Genomic DNA, 21,047 nt, shown 5'->3' on the forward strand with positions numbered 1-21,047 from the left:
TTTGAGACCACGCTGTTTCCAGGGATGTGGCCGGGAACAGAGAAGAAACGGGGTGGAGAGCAGAAGGCAGTGCAGGGGTGGTGTGAACTCAGCAAGAAATTGGGTGGCGGCGGGTGGCGGGGAGCTCACGGGGCCACATATTTGCATATGCTAATTGACATATGAGCTAAGTCACTCTCTGTGTGTGTCTTTAGGGAAGGCTGCCTCCTCAGGGCAGCTTATTTGTGAACAAGGACAGGCGGATAGTGCAGAGGAAAGCAGGGAGAAAGATCCAAGCTGGTAAGCGACAGGCGAGGCCCTTGCGGGCCAGCAGCTGTCTCATCTGGCTGATTCAGCGCCATGGGGATTATCAGGACCCCGACCTTTATTTCCGAAGTGCAAGGTGATGGGGCAGGGGGCCGCCCAGAGGCATGTGGCTCCAGAGGAACTATTTGGGACTGCACCCCAACCACCTTGGAGGCCGTGCCCAACCCCCTCCCATTCGCAGTCACATCCCCTAGGCAGCATCAACCCTCACCAGGAGGTATCTGTGTGGGAAATGCATATATTTAAAATCTCTTTGCAGTGTGGAAAGGAAAAAAGGGACAATTTGAACGGGGCGGGGGGTGGGTGGGTGAAGTGCTGTCTCGCCTTGCAATTGCATCACTCCCAGTCTTTCGTTCCTCCCTAGGGCAGCTTTTCAAGTTCTCGACACCCCCCTGCAAGGGATGCATGTTAAGCCAAAGTCTTACAAAGTTCAATGGGATTTCACCTAGCACAATGTGCCCGAGAAGGAAAGCAGACTTTAAGTCCTTGATGGAAGCTTTTCAGGTTACTTGGGTCCAAACCAGCAGAAGGATTCCTTTCTGTACAAATCCACAGACTGTCTCTGTTTTTAAAAAGTATGTCTTAATATAAAGTAGTTTATTAAGTGCATGGTGTTATACAACAAATAATGAACAGCTCCTTCATACAAAGCAGCAAGGCAACAGCTCGCTCCACACCATGCCAGCTTTGTACATAATCTGTAACTGGCGCTGACAGAGAGCAATGCACAAAATCAGAACATGTCATGCAACTCTTAAGCCAATATTCCAACTTTCTCCCATGCAATGGATATGATGAACTAAGCGGAAACCTAGGGGAAGATTCAGTTTGTCACTCTTACTTTTACTTCAGAAAAGGAAAACGATGAGATCCTCCCGCAGGACAAAAATGGGGTTCAGAGGGGCTCCATGTGGCACAACATGCCCCTCCTTCCACCAGGCCACCCCCAAGCCAGGGCTGCTCAGTGCATGCATGCCAAGGCGATACATAACAAGCATCATGATATATGATAGGCTTATATCACATCTCACTGCACCGTTCCCTCTGCAGAAAGAAGGGGGCAGGAGCGTGTCCCTCTCCCTACCGGCATGCATGTGTTCTCTAAGGGACTGTGTGTTGTCATACTACCCAGATTTCATATACATGAAATGTTTATTGTACTCTTTGTTTTACAAATAAGATGTTTTTCTTATTAAAAAATTGTTAAGTCACCTTAGTTCCACAGTTTCTGTCTTTAGAAAAAAAGAAGCCACGACGACAGGGTTTTGTTTTTTTAATATGATACACAAAATGTAATTAAGAGAGAGGAAGCAAGGGGAAGGAGGGAGGGGGGAATCAGATCTACACAGCAGGGATAAGTTATCCCCCTTTTAAAATATAAAACATCATCTTTCACTGACTGGGGATTAACGTAACGCCTCGGTTCCTACAGACTGGGATCAGCACAAGGACTTTAAACATAATACTACAAATCTATTAAAAAAACTGTATATATTTCAGTGTGTTTTAAAACCACAAAAACACTTTTTGCTGGAGCCGGAGACAATGAGATGCAGCTCCAAAGCTCATCTCCCCCCACCCCATAATATTTTACTGCCAGTAGCATTAGTTTGCTTGCAGAGATAAAGCTCCGAGGAAAACCCTTGGAGTTAAGAAAGCAAAAAAGTTGCACTATTCCAAATTAAAAGAATATATTTGGGTTTGTTTTCCTGACCAAGCCATAAGAGATATAAAACAGTAAGCTGAGAAAAAACCACAGAATGTACTTATTCTCAGTATTTGCCCCTCTAACGCTAGTTTATATAAAACATTAAGCATTAAAATTTCCCTTGAAGAGCAAGAAAAGTGGTAATTGACTGGATTTCTCTCTTGGTTGGAAAGCAAATTCAGGCCAGCAGTTATATGCTGTGAAAATGTTTTTTGTTTCTTAATTTCTTTTCTTTTCAGAAAGCACAGATGAGATGAGATGAGAGAGAGAGAGAGAGAGAGAGAGAGAGAGAGAGAGAGAGAGAGAGAGAGGGAGAGAGACTTTCTCTTTATGGTTTTATGCCTCAACTTATGTTTCTCTGGTTACCCTTGGGAAATTGCACAAGGATGCTCTTATGTTATTGGGATGTCTCCTTTTTTATTGGCATTATCAGTAAAAGCAGTTGTCATTGCTTTGAAGAACCAAAAGTTCTAAAATGGCTGAGAAGACAATGTGAGATATGCCAGCTCCTCGGGCTTGTTCAGACTGGTTGGATGGGAGACGGCTAGTAAGGGTTCTCAACGGCAATTCCAGAGGTAAGTTTCCATCAGACATCTTTCCACCAGCTCCCCATCCTGGCTACGTAGATTCATTTTGACTCATGGATTTCCCACCATTTAGCACTCCTGAGACACTTCTGCTTTTTGTGGGGGTGCCACTACCGGACCGTGAAAATTCTGTAAGATCGTGGAGGGAGGGTTCTTTGTACATGGCCACTGGAAAGTAGGAGTGGGGGCAGGTGGAGAGAGAAAAACAGAGCAAGACATAAGAAACCGGACTCACTGAAGAGCCATGTGGCTGCAGCTGCTAGAAGCCCAGAGGAAGGCTGAGGAACCCTACTCCGCAGTGCCTGCTTTACCCCGAAGCTTTCTGGAAAGCCTTGGGCCAGCCACTTTGTTATGTCTTAACCATGCTCCTAGGGTGACTCCGTGGATACAAAGGGGGGACTCTGTACAGCACCCCAAGAACTTTGAGAAAAGCGTTGGAATTGGGGGTGGGGGTGATGACGACGATGCAATGAAAAGCCACAGGCTTCTCCCAAGTCCCAGCATCAGGGTCCTCCAACCTTGGTGCTCAAATCCCCATGGCCAATCCCTGCCCCCTTTTGGCTGATGCAGAAGGGACCACTCTGGCTGCTGCTTCATGGGTGGAACTGCACCTTGGGGCAGGGGAAACAGGTCATGCCAGGAAGCTGAGGAGGCAGGGCCTACATACCTCCATAGATCCCTACTGGCAAGCCAGCCTCCTTCACTGCCCCTCCCTGGTGGTTTCTTTAGATAGCCCACCTAGACAAAATGCATGCGGAAGGTGTGGCCATGGCAGAGAGGCTGATCGGAGGCTGAACCGTTAGCAGGGCTGGGAATTCTGCTCCTGCTACTCCTCTGCCATGGCTAGAGCAGGAGGAGCATGAGCACAACCCCCCCTTTCTCCCAGAGGACCTGCCATGCTTGCTCCTTGCTCCCAAGGCTTGCAGCATGCCATGGCCCAGCCTGCAAGCCACGGAAAGTTCTCTCCCCCTAGGGAATGGCTCCTCCTTAGGCACCGTGCGCCCTTCTCTACCTCCCTGCAAATGAAGTCCTTGGTCACATCACATCAGTCCCTTCTCAGGCTCTTCCCAGCTCCTCAGCCAGGCATGAGGTGGCCCAAATATGCACGGTCCCTCTGAGAACTGCAGCCAGCATGCTGCAGGGACCGAGCTGCCAGAGTCCTCGCTGAGGGGCTCCCTTGACTCCTAAAAGGACACACCATTAACAAGCCAGCCCCAAGAAAGATACCTTTTAATGGTTTGGGGAGGAAGTGTGCTGCAGGCTTGTTTTTCTTGACGTGGTTTCCTTTCATGATTTCTCCTTCTTTGTTAAGACCCAAGTACCAGCCTCTTCCTGACTGCTGTTGTCTGTAGATCATGGAGGAGTAAGTCACATAGTAGTTTTCAAAAACCGATTCTTTGAACTTGCATTCTGGTGTGAAGTGTTCCTGCAAGAAAGAGCAGTGGGAGAGGAGGAAAAGGGAAGGATCAATAGATGCCGCGCATCACGTCGGCTAATGCAACAATCATTCAATATTTTGCCAGCTTCCACAGGGTAGGAGGGCCTCCACTGACCTGCCCTCTCCTCTCCATGTAGAGAACAGTGGCCTTAAAAAGAATTAGTGCAAAGAATAACACAATTTTGAGCACACGGACTAGCTCTGGGAGCAGCCAGAGGGCAGTGCGTTAATAAAATCTGAAGTGAAGAAATATTGATCAGAAAAAGAATCTTGTTATCGGATTGTAAGTGCGAGGGAGAGGATGGGGTGAGCAGCGCTGCGCGGAGATGAGGGGAAACGCCTGCTGTAGGGAAACCTTCAAAGCAACAGTGCAGAGAGTAAAACTGTCTTTTACCAACTGAGTGATGTTAAAACAACATCTACCAGCTACCTCATAGCATTGCAATTACTTATTTATACCCTTTTATCAGAGTACTGCAGACTGGATGACCTTCAAAGGCCATTATAGCTCCTGGAAACAGTGCAAAGCAGATGGTGGAAGAGGCCCGGTGGTGATCTTTACACTGCACCTCTCAACAGCTCTTTGCGTTGCAAGGAGCATCTTGCTTTTGGCAAAGGCCTCCTTACTCTGCTGAGAGCTTTAGAGAGAAGACTGAACTGTAAAAGCATTCAGATTTTGCAACACCAATGAGAGAGTGACAGAGGGTGGCCAAAAGTGAAAACAAAGGCAAGGCAAGGCACTGATTTCTTTGAGACATGTGCTCCAGGTTGGGCTTGCCTTTGCAGTAGCATCGCAGGGTAATTGCAGGCCGTGCTGTCTTACCCATTATTTGATATTGGAAATGTAGAACTAGTGCAAATCCCGCAGATAGTTTTTGAGACTCAACTTGAAAGCCTCCAGCTCAGCTGTGCCCAGCTCTATGAACTGAGTAGGGATAAATGGAAGAACTTAGGACAGAGATGGAAAGGAGGAGATTCACCGGAATGTCTAGGACTTCTGTGCCCAGAAGCCATTGCCAGCATGATCAATGATCATGGATGCTGGAAACTGGAGTTCAGAACACAGGCAGAGACCTATTCTCTCCCCATTTCTGACTTAGGATATCTTGGAGTTTGTCAAAGCAGCTTACAAGTGAGCAGCAGAAGATAAATATAAAATAAATTAAGTTCACTCTGTTCATCACTTATACAGGGTGCCCCCCCCCAAATTTGACATTATTTGAAATATGACTATCTGAGTAACTACATCTCCTAGGCAAATGAAATTAAATAGGCTTCATGTTGAACAATAACAGGTTTCTTTATCAAAATTCGAACAAGAGATTCAAAGTGATGTAGATTTTATAACTGATTTCACAAAGCTTCACAGATGTTCAATATGTGCACCGCCTGTGACATGACACATGTCAAGTTGGCAGTCCACCTCCTGCCAAACACACTGCAGCATCTCTTGCATAACATTGTGTAACTAACAATAGTTAGTTTTTACACATTTTGTTAAAATTTGAGACCATTTAAGCAAGAATTGGCTATGTTATTAGACTACGAAATGATGTCAATTTTTCTGGGACACCCTGTACTAACATGGAAGCAGCCACACAATAAAGCAACAATATATACATAATCAAGCAAGTTGAAATAGAGGAATGAGCTCTTCGGAAAGGAAAACTTCATAATGAGGAACTGATTCTTTCTTTTGTCATAAATACGTCAGGCAAATGCAAATGAGGTCTCAGCCAATTCAGAGATGAACTGGGAGCTTGCTTCATACATCATGTGCAACCATGATTATCTATGAGCAGGTTCACACAACACAGGTTCACAATGGTTTCTTGTGTAGCGTGGTCTGTTGTGTTGTCCAAACCTGCTATGGTGTTTCAGCATGGTCCATTTGGCTTTTAGAAACCACAGTAAGGAAAAAAGCCAGTCTGTTCCATGGCTTCCATGCTTCACCACCAGCATCATGGTTTCCACCATCCTGGTATGCAGCAACCACAGAGTCCATTGGAAAGAGTGGCAGCCGATCTAGCCATCCAGCATGGGAGTGCATTTCAGGTACAATGGCTGATGGGATATGCGTCACGGCGGGGGGTGGAGTGGGCTGAGACACAGTCAGGTGAAATAAGGGCACCATGGAAACCACACAGAGTTGCTTGTTCTGACATGTGAATCCAGCCTCTGTTTTCTCATATTTTCTGACCTGAACCATCATTTCTGATCACAGAATCTGGAATCATGGCTTGAAGCTGATTTGCAGTTGGTTTATTCTACCTATAGTTAGCTGTGATGCCAAACTGACAAAATTATGCATCTAACTCTACCTCTAGAGGATGTTAAAGACTGAATGAGTGGAATGGAGAAGATGAAAAGAAAAGCAGATGAGCAGCTTTAAACCAGTGTCTCTTTGTTGCATCTTTTTGCACAAACCACAGTTTCCCATGATGTCTAAGTTTGGGAAGAAAGAGAGAAGTCATCAAATTTATAGAGATGTCTTCTGAAGGCTGCTGCTAGAGTTTCAATACTGGAACAAAGATTTTGGACAGAGGGTAGTTAATAAGAGAAAGGATTACATTAGAAAAATGGGTATGGAAATATCACAGTACATCAGTTTGAATGAACGTTCTATTAACATTTATGAAAAGTATTACTGGACTCTAGATCTGAAAGTGGTTCTTTCCCTGGAGAGCCTGTATCAGACTCTGTTTCCTTCTCTGCCTTTTAATATGATTTCTTTGGTTGCTGGTGGTATTTATTAATTTATTACATTTATGCACTACCCCATAGCCCACAGCCTGTCTGAGCAGTTTAAAAATTTACAATCAAATATACAATTCATAAAATACTCACACTGAGTAGACAATAAAAGACTAAAACAATATGACAATATAACAAGCATAGGACAACAAAACGTAGCAAGTACAATAGTTTAACACCTTCCTCCTGTCCCCGGTGCAGCAGCAAATAATAAGCAATATTTAAAACTGGCTCAGCAGAATAAAACCCAACAGATTTAACTATTAAAACAACTGGAAAGTAAAAAGGTTTTCACTTTGGCCCTTAAAAGATGGCAGGAGCATATTCCAGAGTTGGGGGGCCACTACTGAAAAGGCCCTTGTCTGGGTTGTCCCCCCACTTTTTTTGGAGGGGGTGGTTTCCCTGAGAAGGATCTTAAGGATTGGGTAGGAATATATGGTGCAAAGTGTTCCTTAAGATAACCTGGCCCCAGGTCAAGTTACAGAATATATAGTTCTGTATTAGTACACAGTTTCACATAATATGCCTAGAAAACGAAGGCAATTTAAATAAACAGATGATCGTCTGACTCTATATTACTAAATTTGCAAAATCACTGCAAAAATCATTATGGATTATTTCTTTATTTATATTGCAATTTATATCCTGCCTTTTTCCGACAAAGGGCTCAAGGCAGCTTACATCATTCTCCTCCTCCATCTTATCCCCACAACAACAACCCTGTGAGGTAGGTTGGGCTGAGAGTCTGTGGCTGGCCCAAAGTCACCCAGTTGGCTCCATGGCTGAGCGGGGACTAGAACCCGGATTGTCTGAGTCCCAGTCCCAGGCTCTTCACCACTATGCCACACTGGCTCTCCTGGATTACTTCCACCTTCTATGATCAAGCTCTCCCATGATACTAGAACCTGGGCTCACATCTGAAGTTGACTGCTGGGAGATTCCAGACAGATAAAGGGACGGGCTTCTTCACACAGGGCAGTGTTAAACCAGGGCACTCACTGCCACAGGAATTAGTGATGGTCACCAGTCTGAATGGCTTTAGAAGAAAATTGGAGGAGAAGACTATTAGTGGCTACTAGTTTTGTTGGTTATGTGTTACTTCCATTATCAGAAGGGGGATGCTTCAATACACCAGTTGCTAAGGAGCGGGGCCATTTTGCACCCCTCCTGCTGGTGGGATTCTGGGTGCAGCTGCTTTGCCACTGTGTGAACAGAGCGCTGGACTGGATCGACCCTTGACTGGATCCAGCATGGCTTTTTATTGTGTTCTTATTATCTCTTTGAGCAAGCTAGTATAAGCCAATATTGCAGCGTGGCCAGAAGGAGGTTTTAGTGAGACAGTGTATATGCAGCAACACCTCCAAATTATTTGGACATGCCTTTTGGTATGTTGCATCTATTTAAAAATTTAAAAATGCAAATACGAATCCGAACAAGGCTGACAGCATTCTGCAGTGTTCCAGACTGAAGTCTTCTCTGCTTGCTGCTTGCTGAAGTGAGCTGGTGGGGACCAAGACGACTACCGTGGAGTGTGTCATCCAATTAAGAGCAGTAAAAGAGAGACCCCAGAGTGTGCAGTGGGTGATTACAGCTTATGTACAGCAATTTGCGCTGTTTAGGAGCGCAAAACTCGCTTCATTCAGAGATGAATGATCCAATTAAGAGCCAAGCCACGCTATCCTCGTCTTGCAGCTCCTTCAGAGGGGAGCATGGCGCATGGCTGCCCATTCACAGCATCAAGCAGGCTTGGACTAATCAGCTCTTGCAACTTGTGGTCGCTCTGCACACCGCTCCTGACTTTCCCTTTCCCTTAAAATTCCTGGATCTCATTTGATGTACATCCCACACTGCCGTGAGGCATACAAGGCTCTTCTCCCTGGTCTAATGGGATTCTCACAACAACCCGCACAGGATGGCTGCAATGAAAGATGGGTAGAGTAGGCAGGGTTCCCAAAAGCACACTGGGAAAAACTATGTTTTTATTTTATTTATTTATTTTCGATTTATATCCTGCCTTTTTCCTACAAAGGGCTCAAGGCAGCTTACATCATTCTCCTCCTCCATCTTATGCCCACAACAACAACCCTGTGAGGTAAGTTGGGCTGAGAGCCTGTGACTGGCCCAAAGTCACCCAGTTGGCTCCATGGCCGAGCGGGGACTAGAACCCGGACTGCCTGAGTCCCAGTCCCATGCTCTTCACCACTACACCACACTGGCTCTCCACACTGTTTGCAAAGGCTGTACAAAAACGTGTACTTATTTTGAAAAACGACATAGAAATACTGTTAAACTTTCATATGGAAGAATAATTACAACCCAGTCTGGAAATGGGATGGAACAAGTTTAAAAGTGGAAAAAGAGAGAACCTGAGCAAAATGGAGCTTCAGAGCTCTGCTCATCCAGTAATGCCATTGGCTGGCTTTCTTGGGGTATCTCTCCCTGTACAACCCCTAGGTCTGAGACAGGTGAGTAGGTGTTTCTGTTCACTGTCCTTTCAAGCATTGCCTTACTTCTGATGTTTCTTGGAACAGCAGAATCGTCCACCAGGGATGCAAAAACGGCAACTCTCATTTCAAGCAACAATCGCAATCTCTCCCACCTCAGCTATTCCATGCTTGGGGGAAGTTTCTGGCTTCAGAGGTTGAAAAGATATTTCAGCCAAGTGATATTTGATATTTTGTCTTTTCCATATATATATAGGGAGGGAAGGAGAGGATCTTTTGGGTAGCCCATTTTGTAAAGCTGACTGGGGAGTTATTACTCAGAGTGGTGCTGTGAAGAATTACAAAGCCTGAAATCATACAGGCTTTCTCTGCTAGAATGAAATTACTGCTCACGTCTGGCTGATTGCCTATTTGGAACATCAAACAGGTGAAGTGTTATGGCTGGCGAGACCCTTTCCCCCCTCTTTAGTACCAAAGCAGTGTCTGATCTGGGGCGATGAATATTTCATGCAATCTTGGATTGGAAGGGCCAGTGAGCAGAGCCACGAGGCGATCACCTCCCATGTTCTGCTCAGGTGGTAGACAGTCTTGCCTGAACAGGGTTGAGGAGTCAGTGGAAGGCGTGCTCAGTGTCTCACTATGTAGACCTCACAGACCTGACTCCCTCCCACCCCCCAACACACACACACGCACACACACACACACTGAGAGAGAGAGAGAGAGAGAGAGAGAGAGAGAGAGAGAGCGCGTGCGTGCGCGCGCGAGCGCACTCCTGGGTGATAAGTTCACCTTCCATGCCTGGCATGTCCACCAATTCAGTGTGTGTCTTTTGACCTACACAGCCTTAGATTGATCAGGATTGCAATATTTGATGGAAAACTTCTCGGTATGCTTCCATACACCACAATCAAAATGTTTGAGTCTCTGCTCTGAGACTGAGGGAGGTTGGAGGATCAGCACATATTCAGGCCAGATATTGGGAATGGTTTCCTCATTGTCAGAGCCACACAACAGTGGAACCAACTGCAAAGAGAGGTGGTGGGCTCTCCCACACTAGAGACATTCAGAAAGAAACTGGACAGCCACCTGAGTGGGATGGTGTAACATGGTGTCCTGCAACAGCAGGGGGGTGGACTTGATGGCCTTCATGGCCCCTTCCAACTCTACTCTTCTATGATTCTATGATGGCAGCAAGGGATAGGTGACCCCTCCAACTGTGAAGCACTCTCCCTACTGAGACCTCTTTTTCACCAACCTTGTCATATTTCAACATCAGAATAAGACATACTTCTTCTACCAGGATAGAAATATTCCTTAGAATTTTCCTTAGAAATATATTCATATTAAGAAGCATTCCCAGAATCATTTGTGACATGCTGGCACTCTGAAGGCAGAGTAATCAACACAAAAGCCATTTCCTAAGAGGAGATTCCTTGAAAAGCTAGTGGGGAGAGGAGGAGAAGAGGAAGCCACAATCAGTCATTTCCACTTCAGACTCCCAGCCTGAGTTTCTTAGCGGCCACACAAAATGAAAAGCCAAGATTGCAACACGATTGGTCCAGTGGTTGTCAGGTGACTTCCCCGCTACCATGCCATCACCACACTTCCTTGGTGCATCGGAGTGATCAAGGGAACACTGATATAAGCAAAGATAAAGGTCTGTTGTGGCAAATATCTCCAGTGATGCCCATGAAGCAGGCTCTCCAGGCAATTCGGCCTTCAAAACGGAAGAAAGTCACAATAACTTGCAAACTTGTGAGATTTACCAATCTAAACACCAATCCATTTCAAGGAGTGTAAAATGTTGACCCTCCATCTAGGCGTGCAATCACCTTCATAAATATTAACCCAAAACACACCCAGCCCACTTCACACTTCTGGAGAAAGCTGGTTGCATGTTTAGCCACTCTCCAAAATGCAGCATGGATAGAGTACCCTAGCAAAGACCTGAACCCAAACCCAAACCCAAACCCTACTTTGTGGCTTGGAGCTCTGTGGGGCTCAAGCCCAGTCCTACTTTACACACATAGAAACCAGACCAAGTCAAGCAATTTCGAATGTCACAGCATTTACACATGTTTTGACAAACCAATAATGATATCGTCAGGTTAACACCCAGTGTGACGATTTCTTATGCTGAAAAATTTACAGCTGCAAAATTACACAACATCCTATTTTGCAGATGAATCTTAATTTAAATAAAGAAAATGGCACTGGGCACCTGGCATTTTGCAGGAATGAAATCAACCCAAAGCAGGAGACCTGAGATGAGCAGACAACACGAGCAGGAAATTGACTAAAACTGATCAGTTACTTAATTTGAAATAAAAGGTGAAATCTTACTGGCTTGGATAGTAATTTCCCTTCTAGATATTGCATGAAAAAGCTTTTCTTCCTTTTCTTTCCCATTGCAGCCCCTGTGCCCTACAAAACCAATTCGTGTAGGCTGGAGGCCCATTGGGAATGGCACGGGAGATGGCGTGGGTTACAAATGGGAAGAGAATGGGCTGAAATTACCCCAGTGCTATATGAACAGTGAAGTAATTAATGCTCATGTGCAAAATATTAATTAAGACAGGAAAAGCATCATACGTCCACTTCTGAAATAAATCAAACCAAACAAAGAGGCCAATGAACAAGGCCTTCTTTGCAACACCCAGTAAGAACCATGGCTAGGAGACTTCATTGCCAGCCCACTCATTTGCACACATTTTTCTTCTCTCTCTCTCTCTCTCTCTCTCTCTCTCTCTCTCTCTCTCTCTCTCTCTCTCTCTCTCTCTCTCTCTCTCTCTCCCCCCACAATAAATAAGTAAATAAATAAATTTTGGAGGGCTGTGACTGTCAGAAATGTCATTCCTGCAAAAGCAAAGAAATAAAAATGGAACAAAATAAAGCTACCAGAAAAAGCTGGAGTTGGTTATTTAAATGGGAGGCTGCTGCAGCAAAACTTAATTTCCAGGCAAACAAGATTAAATGAGAAGCAGGGTGTACATACAGGACACCAAAGCGGGGAGGGAATCAACAGGATGGCATTCACAAATACAAAACTATGTATTTTTTCACTTAATTGAGCAAATCATCGTTATTAAATTAATGCTTTCTTGAGCCGAGCCGAAGGCTTTGCTGATAAAATTATGAGAGGGGATAAACTTTGCAAATCTACTTTCACGCTGTAGTGAAGCCAACGTCTCTAATTCAGCCCATGTCACTGGAAACCCATATCCTGTGCTTGCTGGTTCAGAAGAATGCTATGCCTTGCTCAGTGTTCAATAAACACAGACTCCTGAGTAAGTGTGCCGGTGCCGGTGCCACTGCAAATAGGCAGTTGCCACAGAGTGTGGCTCTAGCTGAGATATTCAAGGATATAGCACTTAGCAGGCAGTTTGACGGACAGAGGAAACCAAATAAAGGACAGGATGTGCCAGGAAAGAAGACATATACTGAGATCAGCTATGTGTTAGTGGACTGGGGTCTCCTGGACTAAAACTGGTTTTACCTGCTCTGAAGAAGTTTGTAGAATGCAGCTTTCTCACATCAGCATATCTGAAGCATTTGCATGTAGCCAGAAAAAATCACAAATGCTTTGTTTCCTTTGCTTCAAGCCAGAGAGTTGTTTGGCTTTTTGGGATCCTCTCTCTGCCAATAAAACTGCCTTGCTTCTGTATCAATGATTCCAGATTCATGTTTTTGCCTGCAGAAATTTTCCTAGGCTTGGTTTTGCTTTAGAAACATAGGAAAGGAATGAGTCAGAAGGGACCCCCCAGGCCAACTAGTCTGACCCTTGGCTCCAGCCAGCTCTGCTCATGACATGCCTACCATGTGCATGTCCAGCCTATCCTTGACCACCCTCACCGATGGGGCTTCAACCACCTCCCGGGGAAGCCCATTCCACACCCTCAGGGTCCTGACTGTCAGGAAGTGCTTCCTGGCATCCAAATGGAACCTGGGTTCCCTGAGCTTTGCTCCGTTGGAGCGCGTCCTGCCTTCCTCTGCAGGGGAGGACAGGTCTCTGCCCATCTCCGTGTGACATCCCCTCACATACCTGCATGTCGCCAACAGATCCCCTCTGAGTCTCCTCTTCTCCAGGCTGAAGAGACCCAGCTCCCTCAGTCTCGCCTCATACGGCATCCCCTGCAAACTGGCCACCAACCTTGTGGCCCTACGCTGCACTGACTCTAACCTGGCTATATCCTTTCTGTAATGAGGGGCCCAAAACTGAGCACAATACTCCAGTTGCAGGCACACCAGAGTCGTATAGAGTGGGAGTAATACCTCTCTTGATCTTTACCAGTCAATCTTCTCTCCACCCAAGTGGGGAGGTGTGAGGAATCCCATTCTGCTGGATTCCCCAGGCTAGTTCTCTGGACTCCCCTCAGTTTTGCTACAGCTGTGAGTCTGAGTGGTTTGCGCTGCATCTGATGTGGGAGAAGGCTGCCGGTCCAGGAAAGAGTGTGAGGCCAGGGGAGGGGGATCATCTGGCCATCCGGGGAGCTCCAGCACTGCATGGTCTGCCCCACAACCCTGAGCTTGTTGTTTAATCGCAAAGTCGTGCCCAACCCATTATGACCCTGTGGAGAACATCCCTCCAGGCTCTCCCGTCCTCCACTGTCCCTCGGAGTCCACCCAAGCTCACACCCACCACCCCAGCAACCCCAAACAGCCAGCTCATCCTCTGCCGTCCCCTTCTTTAGCCTCAATCATTCCCAGCATCAGGTCTTCTCAAGTGAGTCCCTCCTTCTCATTAGATGGCCAAAGTATTTGAGTTTTCATCTTCACCTTCCAAAAAGCAGTCAGGGTTGATTTCCTCTAGGACCGACTGGTTTGATCTCGTTGCAGTCCAAGGGACTCTCAGGGGTCTTCTCCAGCACCACAGTTCAAAGGCCTCAGTTTCTACACCTGAGTTTCTACACCATTGATAGTTACACTGACTGGAAGTGGCTGAGCAGGCTCTGAGCTCAGAGTCTTTTTCAGTCTTGCTGGGAGAAACTGGGGGTGCGTGCCTTGGGCCTTCTGCCGGTGCTCCAGCACTGAGCTATGAGCCTTCCCCAGAAAACAATGCAAGATTCTAGCGCTCATGGTTCTGAATAAAAGGCTGATCTAAATAAGAACATAAAAACTACCCATACAGATCCTTGGCCTGTCCCATTTAATATCACTGCTTAGCACTGGCTGTCCAGAGTTTCAAGCAGGAATCTTTTGCTAGAGCATGTACAGCCGCGCTGAATTTCGACCCTTCCCAGTGTGTGCTGCAGCCATATGCATTCATCTAGGAGGACTCCCAAATGGACACAGAGGTACTTCTTTCCGAGAAAGCAGGCCAGGGAGTGTATCATTAAAAGAACAAAGCTCTGGGAAAGCACAATTTCGTGGTTCTAAAAAGGCTGCTTCCAGTATTTCCTATCTGACTTCTCCACCAATAGAGCTCCAGGAGGTATGATTCTAGGCAATCAAAGAGGCAAACTGAAAAATATCAGGTTGCCAATGCAACAGCAAAAGGAAAAGCAAAACAAACAAACAAGAACACACAACTAAAGGACAACAGTGAAACAGCAAACTTTAAATAGACATCTGATTCAGTGCTGCCGAAATTTAAACAGCACTGGTGCGCCAGGAAAATAAAGCAGTCTCAACTGGATACTTAAATAGTAACCACGAGGGTGACATGCAATTACTCTCTGTTGTGGTTGTATCTTACAATCGTGATTTTAATTACGGTAATCCTCCATGAGCGTAATTCATATGAAAGGGTATAAACCTTTATAATGCCTGAATCTCTGAGGATGAACTTAAGAGCATCATCAGAAGGCCAGTTTTTTGTGCTGCCACCGGAGAGGCCAGGTTGGTCAGACCTGAGCAAAAAGGCCCTCTTCTCGAGACAGGGCCTTTTCGGTAGCAGCACCCCAACTCTGGAGCTTCCTCCTAAGGGAGGTGGGATCAGCTCCCTCCCGGGTTTGCTTTAGATGGGCAGTAAAAGCTGTTCTGTCCCATCAGCCATTTAATATTCTTTCCCAATCGAAGTCCAAGCTAAAGTAAAGAACCTGCCTCAGAGCACCTGCTCGGAGTGTCCGGCTGGGGGTCCAGAGATCTGGCTGTAGCCGGTCCCTGGCTCACGGGGTTGTGCGGACAAAATGGAGAGGAGGAGGAAAATCATAAGGAAAAAGAAGGGCGGGAGACCAGGGGCACAAAGCGGCCCTCCGCAGGAAGCATCTGGACCATGGACTGAGCAAGCGTGAAGCTCATTTGGCCACCGCCCTCCACCCAATAGTGACATGCAGACCATTTCAGTGTACCTTATAGTGATTATTTCTAAGGCTCCATCTAGGCATTATCCTAACGTATGCAGACAGTGTGCAAATTGGCAGCTTCTTGGTAGTGCATTGTGTGCCTTTTAGTCACGCTTCAGCAGAGTTGGTGCAAATGCAATGCACCCGGGAGTTGTCTCCAAAGTACAGTTACCAAGGAGCAAATGAGAAAGAGGAGAAAAGGCTCTGTGCTCACCAGAAGCACTATCCTGCGCACAGCTGGCAGGCTTAAATCCGCTGAATTCATTTCCTTGCAGGCCTGCACATCTATGATGCATTTACCGAGTGCACGCGATGGTTCTTTGTAGACCAAATGAGCATAATTTCATTCCCACCCTCCTCTCCACATCGTTACACCTTGCTGCAGTGTTGCAGAGCAACACCAGCAGATGAAAACAGAAACAGGTAGCAGGCTGCACTGAATGGGTGGCATTGAGGTTATTAAGGTTCAGCAGAGTGAACTTTCCCAGAGTCCAAAAGCCAGGATAATGTCCTGATGCCAGCTTGTCAGGAAAAGCACCAGCTGTATTTGCCTTCAATTTGACTTCTCCAACCGGGACTGCTTTTGCTGGGAGAAGAAGGCCACCAGGAGTTGAGTGGGGGGTGAAAGCCAATTGGAAACGGAGTAACCAATACATAGTTAGTCCTGCTGAACACATTGCCAACCAGTTTCCAGAACTTGTAGCTGCCCAGGTGTGCTGTATGCATCTTTTCCCAAAGGCACAATGCTCTTCACCTAGGGATGAACGTGCACCTTAACGAGTTTTGAGTAATGCAACGTCTTCTCCATACATACAGGCCATGAGCTGCACGTTCTCAAGGCCACAGCGATAGATGTGCTCGGAGTCTCAGCTCCAACCTCGGAAACGTGTTTGGACGACAGAACTGTGGCCCCAGGCTCAGAGCACGCTCCCCACCTGCAACCAGCAAGGAAGGAACTGGGCAGGCTGCTGCTCGTGAGGTCTCAAGCGGGGAGGGAGAGGGGAGCAGTGGTGCCACCATGATGCAAGGGCATCCTGGCAGTGTCTTGGCCTCCCTCTCCCTGTTCTGAGCGTGAACATTAAAGCAAACAGATGGCCAGGCGTCGCCCCTGTGCTTCTTCTGTCCCACAGGCCATGCCCTCAGTCCTCCAAGTTGGAGGGTTAGAGGCATCTGGACAGGATGGCGTCTGAGCTTGCATCATATGCTTGGTTGTTATTGTTATTTTATATATGTTAAAGAAGCACAGTTTTTAACTAATGGGAATTAATTACAGCATGAAAATTGAAAATATCCCAAAGGTCAAAGGCCCTCCCCCCACATTTTTTTCTAAAACTCAGGCACAATATTTGTAATAAACTTATAGATTATTTAATAAGTTAATTATTCCAAATGCAAGTGATCATTTCTTACCCATCAAGTCAGGTTTTCCTTGATGCAGAATATGGATATTTGGGGGCAGAGAATATAAACACTCATGTGCTTGGGCCATCTGCATTCTAGTCCCTGCTCAGCCATGGAGCCCACTGGGTGACTCTGGGCCAGTCACAGACTCTCAGTCCAACCTACCTCTCAGGGTTGTTGTTGTGAGGAGGAGAATGAAAGCCACCTTGAGTTCTTTTAGGGGAAAAGGTGGCATATAAATATAATAAATAAGCAGAATTCCTTACTGATCAAATCCTGCCTTTGCTTTGTTCTAAGATTTCCCCCCGTCAGCTTCATGGGATAAGGCTAGGTTCTGGTATTATGGAAGAGGGAAACCATGCCTCTCTCCCCACTTTTTCTCTGCCATGCATAGTTGGGCGCACCTCTCCCATGTCTCCCCTTAATTGCCGTTTTCCTAGGCTCAACAGTCCTTCCCGTTGCAACCCTTCCTCGCAGGAGGGCCACCTAGCAAGCGTAAAAGCTCAAGCAGGCATGGAGATACGCAGGGAACATAAACAGCTCTCTGGATAGGCTTGCCTGAGCTCCTGGCTTCCTAATTGCCTAGGATGCGTTCGCAGGAAGCGTGATCCTTTTGGCGAAGGCCGGGCTCTGCTCTGCTCCGTTGCTGCCGCATGAGAATTCCCTGGTTAGCTGACACATTCTCTCGAGAGCCCGGCATGGCAAATCATAACACCAGCACTGAACAAAATAGCAGTGAAGGCTGCAATCGCAGCCCTGCCTCTGAGCAATCGTGGGTGCATTGTGGTATCCTGGACCACTGTCAAAATTCTGGGAGCTGCATGGCGGTAATGGTCTTTTATTTGGGGGACGGTCGCACGGTCTAGGGTCAGGGCTTAAATGAACTGCACGATCAGGTAATTGCATCGTGCTGCTTTCGCTTAGATTCTGCAGGGGTGAAAAGGAAGCAAAGATAACCCGCACCCCCAAAGCTTTCTCAGTTGGTGGTTTCAGCTAGCATGGAATAATCTACATTAGCAGTTGCTGCCCATTTGATAAGGCCCTATTTGCAGGAGTAAGAATGATCTTTGGGGGTGGGGGAGTAACCCAAGGGACTCCCACCTCCCCCTGCCCCTCCACAACAGCCCCGAAACAGCTGAACAAAAATGGGAATCTTCTTCCAGGCTAAGAGACACATTTGACTGGGGGAGCAGGCAGGGTTGGAAGGGATTCTGGTGGCAAAGTGTGGTTGAATGCAAAAGTTGGTAAGGCTAAAGAGGAAAGGGGTGGGCAAACCCACCATTTTTTTAACCCCCCCCTCCCCACATTATCATATTTCAAAGTTCTTCCTGCCAGTATCTCAGCTCTAGGAGAAGCCTGTCAAGTTTTCAGAATGTGGACTTGACACCCAGGTATGAGGTTTGCACTCCTGGCTGAGAACATTCCTGTGAGGATCACGATAGTTTTATCATATTCCGAACAAAGTGTACCAATTCTAAGTTTGCCCTATTAAAACAAAGCTGGAGGGACTTAAGGTGGAGGAAGATGAAGTATACAGCCCTCCTTCGTTTCTGCTTATGCTCCCCTGCCTGATTCATCTCAAATTGGATCCCTCAAATTCAGGCCTCCATAACAAGGCAGTGGCAGAACGAGGTTTGTTCCCTTTCTCATTTATTAGATCTTCCCCAGCTTTGTGCATGCTCCATTTTTGGGAACCATTTCAAAGGCAGCACACACCAGCTTCCGGGTGACAAAAGGAGTGTGTAGGCGTGCGGTTGATCAGCCCAAGACTGCCATTCACCTTTCATTTATTACCCTGAGTCTGTTTTTCAGGTCTCTCTCTCTCCTTCCGTGTGTGTATGAACAGAAGTGCACATGAAATTCTCAAAGCGGAAAATGCCAGCAAAGGGAAAATAAAAAGGAAAAGGGATTGTTTTTCAGGAGCTTCTTTTCTGTAAGCTCCACTGAAGGTATGAAAACTACGCAGGAACCTAGTGCATTAACCGGCTGTTTTTCATGCTCCAGCTTCCAGGGACTGGCAGCAGAATTAGGCCTTTAAGAATGTTGCTGCTGAAAATTCTGAATTTTCACTACTGACAAAGACTGATGCTATTCCATGGCCATTTTAGAAAAGCTTTCCAGATGCCCACCTTCCAAAGATGGGTAGGCCAAGGAGTCCAAAACTGTGGGACCAAAGCAAAGGACCACAAAACAACCTTATTTTAGCTTAAAGCTGCTTCAGCTATTCCTTAGCAGAGACTTTTTTCCCTTTTCAGAATTGGGTAAAACTGCACACAAGCCAGAAAACCATCAAACTCTGGGTTGTTGGGAGAAAGCAGATGGGGAGAGTTGGGTCCTGGCATGAGATTTTGCACTCTTGCCCTAAAGGATCACATTCCTAATCCAGGTGCTTTTAGTAGTCCCGTCTTTACCTCTATTTATTTTATCTATGGAATTCATTTATCAGAAATATATTTTCCCAGGAACTGTCAAAACACAAAAAGAGAAATAGAATGCCAATCACAACAATTCAGCCATATAAAATGACTAAAGAGTTCACTATGGCTAAAAGGGCCATCAAATTTGAGTATGAAAAGTATACTGCAGGGAATAGAACAATAAAACGTAAATGCTAGTATTATTTGAAAACATTGCTTGAAATAGAGCAAAGAAAGAGAAGTGGAAGGAGAAAGGCAAGAAATTATTTGCCTTTTGCAAACAAAATAGAATTGTGGCTAAGCAGGCGAACTTCTCACATGAGACCGTATCAGAGCCAGGGGCCACCACTGAAAAAGCCCTGACTCTTGTTGCCAGGTCAAGAATGAGGAAGAACATGGAGAACCACTTCCATGACCCAAAGGAGTTGCTCTGTCAGATAATGAGGTTCCAACCTCTGTAGAGGCACAGCTGTCGACTGTTTAATGGAGCATCGAATGGAGAACCTCTTGCCCACTACCGGGGCAGGGATTGCCAAGTTCCTGGTAATGGTGCAGATCATAGCAGCCCATCGCATGTGTGCCTGCTTTTGCAGGGCACATAGAAACGTCATTCAGTGCAAAGCATGGCTTCTATGCACCTATGAAAACAGGGCCTTAGAATCATGTCATGCCAGCATCGTTTCTTCACTGGATGCTGCTTCCTTTCCAGGCTCACGTTGCGGTGCTGATGTTCATCCTTCATGGCGTGTGGTCCTGTATCTGAAGCAGCATCTCTTCCACATCTCCAAGGTCTTCACCAGAAGCCACAATTCTCTTCTAGGTGCAGAGCACCTGTCCAGGGAGACCTGCCATGCACTTCCTCAGTTATCTTTTCCATTCCTGGCAAAGGCCATTCTGTTTTCACGTGCCCTTTAATCCTTTCCATTTGTGCTGCTTTGTTGTGTTTTGAAGGAGTTTGATCACGACAATATTTTTAGATCATCTCTTTCAATGGTGCCTGTTATCTTAGCCTCTGCAGCTTTTAGATAGTTGCTGCTTTTCATTCAGGCATGGACAACTGATGGCCCTCCAATTGTTTTGGCCCACAACGCCCAGTATCCCCCACCACTGGAATCACTCACTAGAGATGATGGGAGTAGGAACCAAAACACTTGGTAGGCTTCAGGTGATCCACCCTCATTTTAATAGAGCTTTTATTTGCAACTTCTGAGTTGTACCCAACATTAGTCTAATTCAAGTCTTACCCATTCCAACAGGTCTGCTCTAGGTAGGACTAAAAGGAATACAACTCTCTGGTTTTAGTCATATGAAGTTTAATTGCATTTTTCCATACAGTGCCCCAAAAGCTATTTGCTCTATAAGATAACTAATAGATCTTGAAGATTTATGTCCCAAAAAGGCATTTGATATGCACACATGGGCTCTACTACTACTGCTACTATATTATTATTTCTTCACCACCCTTAGCCAAAGCTCTGTGTTTTGTTTCAGCACCTCTTCTAAAGCTACTGATACCTATGCATCATTTCCATTATTATTGCTCATTGAGGAATGCGGCCGGGTGCCAGGAGAGCTGTGGATCCTTCGTGTCTCCCAGAGGAGCCTCAGCACACACCCACCGCAAGATGCCTCCTTTCCTTTGTTTCTGATGTCAGCAAGGGCAGGGCCCTCACCATCTGCAAAGGCTAGCAGGGAGAGTCCACATGTG

The 21,047-nt window shown here is 46.2% G+C and overlaps 1 protein-coding gene across 3 annotated transcripts in view; it reads right to left on the reverse strand.

The window, feature by feature from the left end:
- Positions 1-2,502: 2,502 nt before the first annotated feature.
- The window catches only part of LOC123021834 (fibroblast growth factor 13), a 178,134-nt gene continuing 159,589 nt past the window's right edge, over positions 2,503-21,047 (reverse strand). For all 3 annotated transcript variants that reach the window (XM_044427041.1, XM_044427040.1, XM_044427039.1), the window contains exons 4-5: positions 3,829-4,027; positions 2,503-2,769 (exon numbers count right to left, since the gene is read on the reverse strand). In XM_044427041.1, coding sequence (XP_044282976.1) covers positions 2,633-2,769; positions 3,829-4,027 — 336 coding nt within the window. In that variant the 3' untranslated portion in view covers positions 2,503-2,632. The remainder of the gene's footprint in view (positions 2,770-3,828; positions 4,028-21,047) is intronic.

Source organism: Varanus komodoensis, unplaced genomic scaffold (assembly GCF_004798865.1).
Source record: "Varanus komodoensis strain SLA01 unplaced genomic scaffold, ASM479886v1 scaffold18_1, whole genome shotgun sequence".
Taxonomy (NCBI): domain Eukaryota; kingdom Metazoa; phylum Chordata; class Lepidosauria; order Squamata; family Varanidae; genus Varanus; species Varanus komodoensis.